Raw genomic sequence first — 14,755 nt, forward strand, 5'->3', positions numbered from 1 at the left:
CAAGTTACTTGGGTAATCCCTGTTAATGCAGGCTTAAACAGCTTCTTGATTAATAGACAGCCATCTTAGTGTTTTTATGTTGTAGCTATTTCTTGATATGCTTATTTTATTTTATTAATTTATATGATAGTTTTGGACTGGAGTGATAGCACAGCGGGTAGGGCGTTTGCCTTGCCAGCGGCCCATCCGGGTTCAATTCCTCCATTCCTCTCGGAGAGCCCGGCAAGCTACTGAGAGTATCCGGGTCTCATGGCAGAGCCTGGCAAGGGTACCCATGGCATATTGGATATGCCAAAAACAGTAACAAGTCTCACAATAGAGACATTACTGGTGCCCGCTCAAGCAAATCGATGAACAATGGGAAGACAGTGCTACAGTGTTACATATGATAGTTTAGGTAATAGGGTTACAGTAGTGTTCAAGTTTATGGTATTGATGTACAAAGTTACTACACACCACTAGCACTGAAGTGATCATATTCCCACATTCCTATCCCTATATCACCCCTTGTCGAACCTCCCTTCCCTCTCAGCAGTCCTTCATTATTTATTTTAATGGGTTTAATGTTATGGGTAAGCTATTGTTTTGGTGCATACTATTATCTTCCTTAGCACCATCCTTGTACTGCAAACACCTCAACTATGTTCCCATATTATTTCCTGTAAACCTATGCATTCCCTTAATGTTCTCCTCCAAATCTGATATCTTTAGATCTATATTCCTATATCGAGGACTTATTACATATTGATATTGTCCATGACCTTGATTTTTCTATTTTCTACAAATGATAACATGATACTTTTTTCCATGTCCTCATATGTTTAAAAAAATAAACAGAGAGCACTCTAGGACCACTTTTATAGGCATTATATCATTTATGAGAGTTCCACCCCGTCACCTAATAAGAACCCAAAACCCTGTCTTTACACACCAAGTTTATTTCATTTTAGTGTGTTTATTTACAGCTTCTGGATGGCACTAAGATAAATGTATGAGATTTCATGTATAAAATTTTTTAATTTATGGATACCTATCAGAAGAGTCTAGAATTATTCCCAAGCTCTAGTACATGCCGATCCTCAATTTAGAGTTCTATCCTTTTTTTAATTTTTAAATTTTATTTTTCATAAGGTTGTTCATATAAATTGATTATAGTCAGTATTTCAACACCAATCCCAACCATCATTACACCTTCCCACCACCATAATTTTGAATTTTTCCACAACCATTCAAGCCTGCCTGCCACAGGCAGATGCTAGATAATTTATTTTCTATTGCTTATGATGAATATCATGAGAGGTTGCACGGCTGCTTTCACACTCATGTACTTCTGGAATTATAAAATTGTAAATGATTGAGGTTCAGAGACATTTCTGTAGTAAGCTAATCCATTCTGAGATTCATTTATGTCTCTGGATCAAGGCCATTAATGTTCTGAGATGGCACCCAGAGGCAATTTGTGGGTGTGACAGCCAGGACCCCTTTTAGGTGGGGAGATGAGAAGAGATGGCCTATCCCTACCACCACCAAGTGGCCTGGAATCTTCAGTCCCCTGGTCCCATGTACCTGAGTTTTTCTTCTTGAAGCTTGTGGCCACTGAGCTCTCTCTCTCTCTCTCTCTCTCTCTCTCTCTCTCTCTCTCTCTCTCTCTCTCTCTCTCTCTCTCTCTGTCTCTCTCTCTTTCCACTTTGTGGGTAACACCTGGGGATGTTTAGGGATTACTCTTGTCCTTTCAAACAGTAATCACTCCTAGTGGTGTTCAGGGGATCATGCGGGATATCAGGGATCAAACCACAGTTGGACGCATACAAGGCAAACACCCTACCTGCTGTATTATCACTCTACCCCCAATTTAGAGTACTCTAAACCTGTATTTACCTGGTACAGAGAATTTGTACAAAGGCAAAGCTTTTTGAGTATGACTGTGCGTCTAAGAACACATAATCAGGAACCTGGAGCATAGAACATGGAGGGTCCCTGAGTATATGATTACGATCATGATCACAAATCCCATTAATCATCGATTTCTCAAGCGGGCTCAGTAACCTCTCAATTTGTCCTTTCCCTGAGATCTTAGAAGTCTCTCTGGACTCTATCCTCCCAACGATGTCAATGTCGCACTGGAGGCTCTTTCAGGGCCAGGGGAATGAGATCCAGCTAGTTACAGTATTCAGCATTTAATAAATACACCATGGGAAGCTTGCAAGGCTGTCCCATGTGGGCAGTAAACTCAGAAGCTTGCCAGTTTCTCCCAGAGAGAGAAGTAGGCTACAAGATATCGATTCTGGGAGGTTGCTTTTAAGTCTCTGAATGTTGGACGTTGATGGAATTACACACGCCTGGGTTTCTCTGTCGGTACCTTCATGCGCAAGGCCTGTCCGAACGTGTGGAGAGGGGCCTCCAGCATGGCTGTGGCTAGGTTCTGGTGGTCTTCAGTCGCCGGGAGCTCTGCTCGGGGTAGGAAGGGAAGCTGAAGCCCATCCCCTCCGAGGGACCCAGGGAAGACAGTCAGGCATGAGGGCAAGAGACTCTCTGAGCATATATAGGATGTATTATATGTATATATTATATACATATAATGTATAATTATATTAATTGTTATATTAATATGTTATATATAATATAATATATCCCACAAATGAGTGCAATCATTATGTCTGCCCCTCTCTTTCTGACTCATTTCACTCAGCATTTCACTCATATAGACTTACAATGTCTATCCATTTATAAGCAAATTTCATGACTTCATTCTTCCTATCATTGTATTCCATTGTGTAGATATAGCACAATTTCTTTAACCAGTCATCTGTTCTCTGCACTTGGTTTTTTTCCAAACTCTGGCTATTGTGAACAGTGCGGCGATAAACATAAGTACAACTAGCATTTCTGTTGTGTATTTTGACACAGCTGAGATATATCCCCAGAAGTGGTATTGATGGGTCATATGGAAACTCAATTTCTCGTTTTTTGAGAAATATCTATATTGTCTTCAAAAAAGGTTGGGCCAGTCATCTTTCCCACCAACAATGAAGGAGAGCTCCTTTCTCTTTATATCCACTCCAACACCTGTTCTTGTTTTTTTGAATGTGTGCCAATCTCTGTGGTATGAGATGATATCTCATTGTTGTTTAGATTTGCATCTCTTTGTTGATTAATGATGTAGAGCATTTTATATGCCCTTTGGCCATTTATTCTTTGAAAAAGTTTCTGTTTATTTCTTCTAGTATGAGACTAATGTCTGAGAACAATAGAACCAAGGGCTAGGAGGATTAGTCCACAGTTGGAAGCCTACCTCAAGTGTTGGGGGAGAGGACAGTTGGGATAGAAAAAGGACCACTATGATAGTGATGGTTGGATGAGATGGTCCTGGATGGGAGGTATGTGCTGAAAATGGGTAAAGGACAAAACATAATGGCCTCAGTATCTGTATTGCAAACCATAATGTTTGAGCAAGAGAGAGCAAGAGAGAGAGAGATCCAGAGAGATTGAGAGAGAAAAAGTGAGAGAAAGAGAGAGAGAGAGAAGTGCCTGCCAAAGAGGCAGGCTGAAGGGGGTGGCGGAAACAGGAGGGATACTGGACACATTGGTGGTGGGATATGTACGCTGGTGAAGAAATGGGTGTTGGAACACTATGACTGAAACCCAATCATGAACAGCTGTGTAACTGTATCTCTTGCTGTGATTCGATTTAAAATATATATTATGCGATATATTAAGCACAATATAATATATAACATATACTATTATATTATATTATGTCTATGATGAAATTTGTCCAAAGTCGTGGAGGAAATTCATCCGAAGTTGATGAATTTCAAGTCTGACATGAAGTCATAACATATTTTGGGGTTGATGTCCATACCCATATTTCTCAGAAATTACTCCAGTCTCTGGCATCATGGGTCACTCTTAGTGATGCTTGGGGGATCACATTGGGTGCCAGGGAGTAAACCTGAGACAGTTGTATATAAGACAAGCGTGTACACAAGTTGTGTATAAGACAAGTGTCCTAATTGCTATACTATTGCTCCAGTCCTGAAACCATAGCATCTTTATGGTATCTGTTAATGGGGCCTAAAATACTGGATAAAGATGGAGAAAGATAATTACTTCTCTGTGTTGTTAATATTTGATTTAGAGACCTGATGACTGACTATATATAAGGAGTAACATGAGAGGTAAGAAAATTTCCTTTCTGGGTCTGCCATATGGCAAATAGAATTTATATCTAAGATATAGTTAATAGGCCCCAAAGTGAAGAAAGAAGATCAAAAGATGAGAACTGTATACTAACAACTCTTGGCCCTTTCTAAAGAAGTAACTTCTAGCAGCTTCACTTCAGGGTTTTGGATCAAGGATGCCCAGGAACCAGAGTCTTGTTGAATCTTTGCACAGATCTCCAGATCTCCAAGGGAATGGAAATCAAGCTTTATAAAATCTGCCATTCCCTTTGTAACCAGCTTAGAACTTAAATTAGAGCCAGGCTAGGGAAATTCACAAAATTATTCTGTGGTATTAACTCAGCTCTCTCTTATTTAAGTGATAATAATTTTGGTGGGGTTGGTGCCATACCTGTCAGTTCTCAGGGGTTACTCCAGACTTTGCACTCAGGAATCACTACTAGTAAGGCTCAGGGTATCATATGATCATATGGGGTGCCAAGGATCAAACCCCAGCTGCATAAAGGCAAGTACCTTATTTACTGTATCCCTCCAGCTCTAAGAATAATTATTTGTGTATACTGAACATGTTCCATGGAGTCTGATAAACCTAGGCCTAATATTAATTGACCATATGACATTGGGAAAATGCAATTTATTCCTTAAGCCAAATGTGTATAAATTCAACCTAAATACACAAAATATAATACACATACACAAAATATAATACATGAGCCAAATAAAATAAGCAAATATTTTCTATACCTTCTAAGGTCTTGTGTCCTTACCTCATCCTAGTTCTGGACAGTTCAAGCAAGAAGTGGTTTATATATTCATATAGGAACTGGATCTTCTTCTCTTAATTAAACTTCTTGGATGCAAAAGCTTTCTGAACAATATAATTAGAATTCATTATTTGTATTATATGAATTAGATGTTGTATCTTTGAGAAGATAGTAAATGTTCACAGGATTTTTAAATGTAATCCTATATATTTTAAATATTGCTGTATTTAATCATATTGTGAAATGTCAATAAGAAATAACATTGACAAAAGGAACAGCAGATTTCTTGTTTTGCATTTCAATTTGAACAAAGCTCTGAATAAAGTGCCAAAATAATATGCGAATATTAATGACATATGTAAGAACTGTTAAATATTCTCCCTTAACTGTCAACACATTTTAGAATTCCTGTCAATTTTCCAATGTGTGGTATTTTTAATAAAACTATTCTGTATTTTATAATATATGGACTATTTCCCAGTGAATCTTAACTCTTCATAATTATTTCCTTTGTTTGCAGGAAATTTTGACTGGGTAGGAAATGATTTTACCCAGAATGCTGGCACTGGACTTGTTATCAACCAAGTAGATGTGAGAAATGACACAAGCATCATTAAGCAACTTAAAGACGTGTTTGAGAGGGACTGGTACTCACCCTATGCCAGAACATTGCAGCCAACCAAACAGCCAAACTGCTCAAGCTTGTTTAAATTCAAACCTCCCTCAGACAAAACTGAAACATACAATGCAAGTAGAAAAGAGCTTGCGAGAGTGTATCATGGGTGAATGAGCTGAGAGGGCAGCCTCTGATTTATATTTATATTAAAAACGGAGTTGGGAGTGAAAAACACTGAATATGTCTGTTTTAGGGAACAAAAGCACACTTAAAAATATTCTCTGAATGACCTGTAATATCTACCAATATCTTAGCAGTGTGTACACTAAATTTAAGACTTTTATATTTGCTAGTAACAGAGAATGTCATTTAAACTAGGAAGTTGGTTTTTATGTTTGCCTATGAATTTTAAGATTTGCTGCCTCATCCTTTCTAGTTTTAGAAGTTTGTTTTCTTTTTTAAAAAAGATTTTATTATTGAATCACTGTGAGACATATCTTTACAAAACTGTTCATAATTAGGTTTCAGTGATACAGTTTTCCAACACCTCTCACTCCACCATTATACTTGTCCTAGCACCAGCACCAGTGTCCCCAAGAAACTTGTTTTTGACCCACCTGGTCAGCTCTTAGAAAGCTTAGCATGATTAAGCTCTTTATCACCAATCTAAAAACTGCTGACTTTGAGAGTAGAGTGAGGATTTTTTCTCTAAAGAAGCAATTGATCAAATCAAGTATTTATCCCTGTAAATCATTTACAAGACTTATTTGGTTAAGCATGCACAAGTATCTTTCTCAAACTCAAACACTCTTGAAAATATATAAGGGTTTTATTTTTCACGTTCTTCTAGTTCCATAGCTTTTACTTGTAACATTTACCTTTTCTTCTCAAAACTCTTATTATATAGCATCTTAATATTCACTTCAACATTATTTTAAAGTATGATAATATTTTCAATAATGTTGTAACTCATCAGAATGAGAAATAAGTCTTTAAATTTTTTACCTTTTAATTCCATTTCACTACTAAACTGATATCTTAAAATTATAGTCAGCAATATGTATTATTTATCTCAAGCTCAGAAATATGATGCAACCTTGTAATATCCAACAAGTTATTAATTCTGCATTGCAGTAGTTAGGATAATGTACTTTTCAGGGTTTTGTTTAGTTTTGGTATTATAAAGGAAAGATCTCAAATTGTTTGGATATAATTTCCTTAGAATCATTATGTTGTTAAGAGTATGCCAGCAAAGTTTATAGAGCTATTTAACTTCTGCTATTTAATATACCAAAAGCTTTTCAGAGAAATGCAATTTAAATACTGTGCTTAATATTGTATTTTATTAAGAATGAAAATGATCTAATAATTATTATATATTGTGTGTTGTTTTATATCTATACAATATATAATCTTATAGTAATGGAGACTGTTGCTAACATGATAGAAAGTTGTGTCATCTTTAGAGCCCAGAGCAGACAGCCATTAGGACGCCCAGTATGAAGGTTGCTCTTGAATCTGTGGCCCCAAACAGTATCTTACATTCCCTGGTTTTGCTTCCGATTGGTAACGTAGGGACAGTAATACTCACCTACCTCACAAATATGTTATCATGGTAGGAAATATTTGTAACTTGTTTTGAAATCAAAAGAGGGTTTCTAAATGCTAAAAATTTTGATGTAAAATCTTTTTCTTGAACAAATCTTTAGTGGTATCCTTACACAATCAGTACCGGGTCTTCCCTAAAACCTAGAAGGAAGAAATCACACTTCCAGTTGCAAATTAGGTGATAAAAATTAGGTGATAAAAAATTATGTGATAAAAACAGAACAACATAAAATCACTGCTGGAGATCTGGACTGTAATTTGGTTGGGAAGATTTCCTGGGTCACTATGGTATAAGTAACAATAACATTATACATTGCGCAAGAAAATGTTCTTTAAAAGCTGCATATATATGTGTTTTCAGAGAAAGAAAAGGCAACTTATTTTATTTACAGGGACTTTATTTCTAATAAATCATAATAATTTATTATATAATCAGTACCATTGGTGTAAAGCGGCAATTATATGGTCATCTAGCAATCACATGGATTCCTTTTTTTCTATTGTTTTTTCAAGACTGCTTTGCTGAATATGAAACCAGCAAGTAAAATAAGCTGTATTCTGATTATAGTATATTTATTACTGATTAGGAGATTCTTAAATTACTGCATATGGAACCAGGACTTCACATATAGAAGGAAAATTTTCTATCATCTAAAGTTACATCTGAGGCCATGATTTTGTTTTAATAGTAATGCATGTTTTGGTGGCTTCAGGAAGGTAACAGAGATTGTTTTGTGGATTTTTGTTTGTTTTGCCTTTGATTTTACACCTGATAGTGCTCAGGTACTATTTCTGGCTCTGTTTTTAGGATGACTCCTGGCAGTGCTCAGGGGAATGTATTTGGTGCCTGGAATTGACTGAGCCACAAGCAAGGCAAGCATTTTATATCCCATATTATCTCTACAGCCCTATAAGAGAATCTTAATGAAATTCTTCATTAATAATATCTAGTCATAGGGGCCAGAGTGATAGTACAACTGGTAGGGTGTTTGTCTTGCATGCAGCCAAACTGGGTTCAATTCTGGCACACTAGACGGTCTTGCAAGTCCCACCCAAAACCAATATGTGACCCAAAAACAAAAATATAAACAAATATATCCAGCCATAAATATTACTTCACACATACCAAATTCTTATTGGAATAGAGAGTTATTCTGCTGGACATAGTAAAGCTGATTTTGCTCATGATATTTTTGAGGAGGAGACACACCCAGTAGTGCTCAAGAGACAGACCTGGTACCAGGGATCAAACCCAGGGCTCCTTCATGCAAGGCATGTGCTCTAGCCCTTTGATTCATTTCCAGCCCTGGTGATTGTTATTTTTTTATGAAATAAAAGCAGAAATTAGGCATGCAGATAACCATGCCAAGATTACCATGCCAAAGAACAACCTGCCATACCTGCCATATATATTATGAGAAGGAAGAGAATTCATTTTTTGTCAGCTACAAAGTCATGTTTTTGGAGTTTTTCATTACAGCTACTGGGCAATTAGTCTTGGGATAATGGGGCCCCCTTCACTGTCAATGTCTTTTGCATGTGCTAGGAGAAGATAATTCCATGCCATTTTACTCTAAAGCCCATTAAAATGATTCTGCCAGTGACTGTGTGTCACAGGATTTTCTGCCATGCACCAATAGCAAAGTCCCAGCAGGCCTTTTCCACAGGGCGCATCAGATCACAGACTCTAGGAGCCAATGTCAATTTTCTGTGGCTGCCAAGAAAACAGATTATTTACAGAGTATATGTAATGGTCTGTGTCTCTAAGAGAAGTTTTAATTTTGTAGAACTTCCTTTTTCATTTGGATTCCTTGTATACCTCCTCTCTTTTAGACAATGGTGAAATAGCTACTAACTTCCTTTTTATCCACAATATCCCCAGAATCATTTCTCAAAAGAAAAACAAAAAACAGAACAGAAACACTTTGAGCAAATCTGATGCAAGTTCATGCCAGAAATTGAGGAGTAGGGTATCTATTAACCTGTATTTTTCTCCTTGTAAACATTCCAGGAGGGGCTGGAGCAATATACAGTGGTAGTATTTTACAATGGTAGTGGAATCTGCCTTGCATATGGCCGACCCAGGTTCAGCCTTGATATTCTATATAGTCCCCCAAGCACTGTCAGGAGTAATTCCTGAGTGCAGAGCCAGGAGTAAACCCCCACCCCCAACACTGCCAGGTGTGACCCAAAAAACAAAAACAAACAAAAACACAAAAAGCATTCCAGGAATCATTACCTAAAGGTGGGTGAGGCAAGAAGAGTAAACACAATTTGGGATATTAACTTAGTGCCTTATCATTTACTTTACACCGTGATTCACAATATGAGCTTATTTCTACTTACTATGAAGTCTAATAGGGCTTCATGAACCTTTCTTTTGAAACATGCATATAAGCACCAATAATGTTTAGGCAGTATACTCTCCTCCAAGCTACGGAATTTTGATATTCCCCAAATCAACTAATTGACACCCAGAGCTGTCCTCTATGGCAATGCCACTAGCTATTAGTACAAGAAATAGTGGAATTATTCTAATTAGACCACTGGGGAGAAAATATAACATTGTGAATTATAGTCATTTTCTGTAAACATTTTACTTTGGGTACCCAAAAAATGATAGATATGAAAAGTGATGCACAGTGACCATATTCCCACTATTTTTAAAGAACCTTTGTATAGAGATATTTTGTGAGCTTACCAAGTTCTGGGAACACAAATGAAAATGCATAACTGTAAAAAGGCAAGTAGACTCAGTAATCAACATTGCTGTGGAAAATCTTTGAATTTGTGTAGCTCTGGATATTCCTCCCCCGTTTTTACTGAATATGTGTTGTCTTACTTGTGACTGAATTCTTAGAAAAATGGGTCTGATCACATTTTTGGTTGATCTTACCCTTTGGAAAATGTTTTGCTACTATAGTAATTGATATGTTTAAAGTGCCTCACTGACTGAAACTGGGACTAATGGAAGCTCATTTCCCGTTAGACAGAGATTATTTTCAAGAGACTTTTATCTACCCTGAGATTCTTTTTTTTTATTAGAAGTTTTTATTGATCCAAGTTGGGGGGGAGAGGGAATAAAAGAATAAGAATTTCTTGATAAAAGCTGACACAGTATCCTTTGTCTTAGTAATAATATCTCAAAACAAGCCCCTTTTGCTCCGTAGTTCAATCATTTGTGAGTTTCTTTATCCAAAATCATTACATTATTTTCAAAATGTAAAGAATATAGAAAGCTGCCTTCACTCACAATAGAACTGAATAATTACATTACTGTTATTTCAGCTTAATCTCTTCACGGATGAATGTTAAAAGCTTTGTTTTCTGTCCTTTTATTTTCAATAAACTGGTACAAATTGTTAATTTTTTCAAAGGAGAAATGGAAGGACACGTAGTAAAGTGACTTAATCTATACTCAACATTTCACCATTTGTTGGTTTAGCAAAATATTTCCTGTTTCTGCTTTTTGCTGGCAACCAAATATCTGTTTATCATTTGTACACCTTTGAATTAAACTGGTGGATGAAATTAATCCCAGCTCATGGCCTATCTTTGCCATTTAAAAATTATTTTGATTGGGGCTGGAGTGATAGCACAGCAGGTAGGGCGTTTGCCTTGCACGCGGCCGACCTGGGTTCGATCCCCAGTATCCCATATGGTCCCCTGAGCACCGCCAGGAGTAATTCCTGAGTGTAGAGCCAGGAGTAACCTCTGTGCATCGCCAGGTGTGACCCAAAAAGCCAAAAAAAAAATTATTTTGACTGAATTAATTAGACTTTTTTTTTAATGGTAACTGGGTAGGTATCCTTCAGAAATTTCTTACTCAACTTTTCTTACTTTTGTCCATTAGAAATCTTATTCTTAGAGAGTCTTCTGAAAGATCACATATCACTAACACTTGACAGTTTGGTGAAAAGAAATGTGAGCTTTAAAGGCTATTATTAATTTTCTTTTGCCATGTTTAACTACTATTAAACTAAAAATACTAGTATTCTGTTACAAACATTAAAATATCTGAATTTTTAAGGCTTCTTTATGTAAACAGGATAAAGTTGTTCCTGGATATATCTATATTGTTAGCCCAAAGATCCCTAAAAAATAGATGTAATAAAAGGCTGAATTGGGACTCATCACTAATATTCTCAAAACTCACAAAAACTTAAATTGTTTTTATTTCTAAAAAAATTTTAGAAATAAATATCATATGATTTTACATTCTGTGAGGTGATGAATTTATTATTTTTGTCCCTAGTTTTATCTCAGAAATAAACCAATCCCACATAAGTATTCAGCATGAACTTTAAATAATGAAAAGGTAAATGCAGATATAGCTAGTCCAGTGGACTACACAGTCCCATCATTTTGTGTTTTCACCAAGCAAACATTTTTGTAGCAATGTTTCTGTGTCTACAAAAGAAAAATTTGTTTCAGAAAAATTTGTTTCAGAAAAATTTGTTTCAGTATGTGTTGGTTTTAAATAAATTCTCTCTCTCTCTTTATTAGTTGCTGTGGTGCCACACTCAGCTCACTCAGGGGCCTACATAGCTACTCTCTGTGGTGCTCAAGTGGGACAGGCATCCAATTCAGAGACTCGCACATGGGAGGTATGTGCTCCACCACTTTGAGCCACATTGCTGAACCCAAACGTTTTTTATTGAATAAAATAATTGTTAGAGACCAGGCTCTACATTCTGGCCCAATGATAGACAAGCTATTTATGTATACAAGAAATCTAGCTGTCCCATATATGCCTACCACACTTTCTTTGTCCCATATTTAACTCCATAAGCACCCAATGATGGCCTAGAAAACCCGCACTTAGTCTTAGGTTTAAGATTTCCTGCAAAGTCTTAAGGTAACAAATCACCTCCTCCAAATACACAAGGTATCCTCCTATTTGACCACTCATAGTTGAGAATCTAATAAAGCCAATGTACTAAAGCCCATCTCTCAAAGCACAATACCTTTCACAAGATCCACAGGGAATACAATGTGTTGATTTACTAAATTAATTGAATTAATTTATTACTATTCAATTAAATTATAAAATTTCACTGAACTAAAGCCATCTTAATCCTGAAAGGTATGTGCATAAGATTTGTAGTCTTTTTATAAAGAGAAATTGGAATACTTTTAAAGATCATTGGAAAGTTTAGAAAGTCAACTTTCTGATCTGAATAGTCAATAAGTTGATTTTATGAGCATCTTCTGTATCTTACAATTTCATAGGTTTAAAAAAAATTGAACTCAGTCTTATGAAAAATATAGTCTAAATAAATAATAGTAAGATTGTAGATTACTTATTATTTACTTTTAGTTCATATGAGAAAAAAATAGTAGGGGAAAATGGAAAGGAAATCCTAAGATTATCTAGAATTTATATTTCTTTCATAGGAGGAAAAAACAGTAAACAAAATCCTTTTATGAAAACAAATATTCTCTCAAATCTATTCCCCTTAGCCTAATAGATATTGGAAAGCTGTTAATGCTTTCATAATTTTACTATATCTAATAGGCTGAAAATTTTAAGAAGCTGTTGAGGAATTCTAAGAATTTTATAAAACATAAACAGAAAAATCTAGTCTCTAGTTTAGAATGTATCCACAAAGTTATAAGAAAATCTTGGAAGTATAATCTTAATTTCCAGGATTAAACATGTTTAAATTATATATGACTTTTCAGTGTTCAAGTAAGAAAGAGATCTTTAAAGACAGGAAAACTTTGACTAAAGACAAAACTCAGGAAATATGATCCAACAACATTCTAGAATCAGAACATCATCTATAATTTCACTTTTACTTAAAACACAGATATCTGCATCTTCATAAAACATCATTATAGGCAACATCCTTCAAAAAGCATAATAAAGGAAATACAGCATCATAATTTCAAGATTCCTTGGTATCTGAAAACACACCTTAGTTTTCCTTAGTCTAAAAACACTGTATAAAAAAATGTCATGGAAAAATAAGGCTTTGGTTTTTTTTTTTTTTTTGCTTTTCCCTAGCAATAAGTGTGCATATGATTACCCCTTTAATGAATAATTCTACAGTTTTTATGAAGTACTGGAAAGACTGTACTTTGCTCCAATTTGAGCAGAACCATGTTTTCAAACACACGAATTCTTCATTTACCCACTGCTAACTGTACTAACAGAAACAAGTATAAGCCATGGATGTTCTAAGAAAGGAGAAAGGAGATAATCTACAGTGGTGTTCTTAGATAGTTCCTGACTCGACTAATCAGAATCCTTTTTTAGGGAGCATAGATGTGAGATGTAGAAAGTAAATAAGTAGCTTCGGAGTGACAAAAAATAGATGCAGAAAAGACACCAAATATTACCATCAGTTGTTGGTAATAGCAACTACTCCAGCAGTTAACAATTCACTAGAAGTCTTGTTGATTAGCTGTTTCTGCTCTAAGGTTACTGACTGAAGTCATAGTTCATAAACAAGATTGGACTTTGTATTATCTGGTTGCTTTCTATTCTTTCATATGTATCAACACAAATAAACTTATATTAACTTATATAGTCTAATTGTGTGTCTATTCTTTGTAATCCAAAAGAGTATAATTAACGTACTTGCTAAAGTTAAAACTATCCTCATTTTCAAGGAGCTTTTAAATGCCTGAGGAATAAATAATTCACCAGGGAGATAGTAGAAGGGCATTTACTTTGCATACAGCTGGCCCAGGTTCAATCTCTGGTACCACAATATGATTCCCCAGAGCACCACCATGAATGATCAATGACGATGAAACCAGAAGCAAGTCCCATGTATTTTGGGTATGGCCCTAAAACAAAAACAAACAAAAAACACTGGATGGGACATGAACTCATAATAGGTATCTCTGGTAAATCACCAGGATCCACTCTACAATTAATAAATGTCAAATCAGTATGGATACTACTCCTTCCTTGGTATTTTTGTTTCTGAGCCAGCGTTTTGCACAACTTTGCTACCTACCATGACATACCCTAAATATGTTATTCTTTATATACTAGATTCATGTTTGACCTTGTCCTTCTGACTTACTTCACTTAATATTAGATCCTCCAATTCCATTTATATTGCAACAAACTGTATCATTCCTTGTAGCTGATTTCACCATTCCTTATAGTTGTTTAATATTCCATTATGTATATATATATATATATATCACAGTTTCATTATCATTCACTCTGTCATTAGACATCTGGGTTGCTTTCATAGCCTGGCTATTGTGCTGTCACAATAAATATAGCTGTGTATATGTACTTCATATTACCTTTTGGCATCTTGTGGTAGATACCAAGCCATTGGATTAGCACTAACCATTCTTAGTTTTTTGAAAAATCTGCATAATATCTTGAATAAGGGCTGAACTGGACAACATACCCAGCAACAATTTATGAGTCACTTTTTCACCACATCCCTGACAGCATAAATTGTTCTATACTTCCTATTACGTCATTTCCACTACTATCAGTTCTTATTAACTGTATTACTGTCACTGTCATCCCATAGCTCATCAATTTGCTCAAGTGGACACCAGTAACATCTCCAGGTGAGACTTGTTGTTACTGTGTTTGGCATATTGAA

At 35.7% G+C, this 14,755-nt stretch overlaps 1 protein-coding gene across 1 annotated transcript in view; it reads left to right on the forward strand.

Moving 5' to 3' along the window:
• PLD5 (phospholipase D family member 5) overlaps positions 1 to 13,694 on the forward strand; it is a 393,721-nt gene extending 380,027 nt beyond the window's left edge. Inside the window, exon 10 of the mRNA XM_004619013.3 lies at positions 5,466 to 13,694. Within this exon, the coding sequence (XP_004619070.1) occupies positions 5,466 to 5,731 (266 nt within the window). The 3' untranslated portion in view covers positions 5,732 to 13,694. The remainder of the gene's footprint in view (positions 1 to 5,465) is intronic.
• Positions 13,695 to 14,755: the final 1,061 nt, after the last annotated feature.

Source organism: Sorex araneus, chromosome 9 (assembly GCF_027595985.1).
Source record: "Sorex araneus isolate mSorAra2 chromosome 9, mSorAra2.pri, whole genome shotgun sequence".
NCBI lineage: Eukaryota > Metazoa > Chordata > Mammalia > Eulipotyphla > Soricidae > Sorex > Sorex araneus.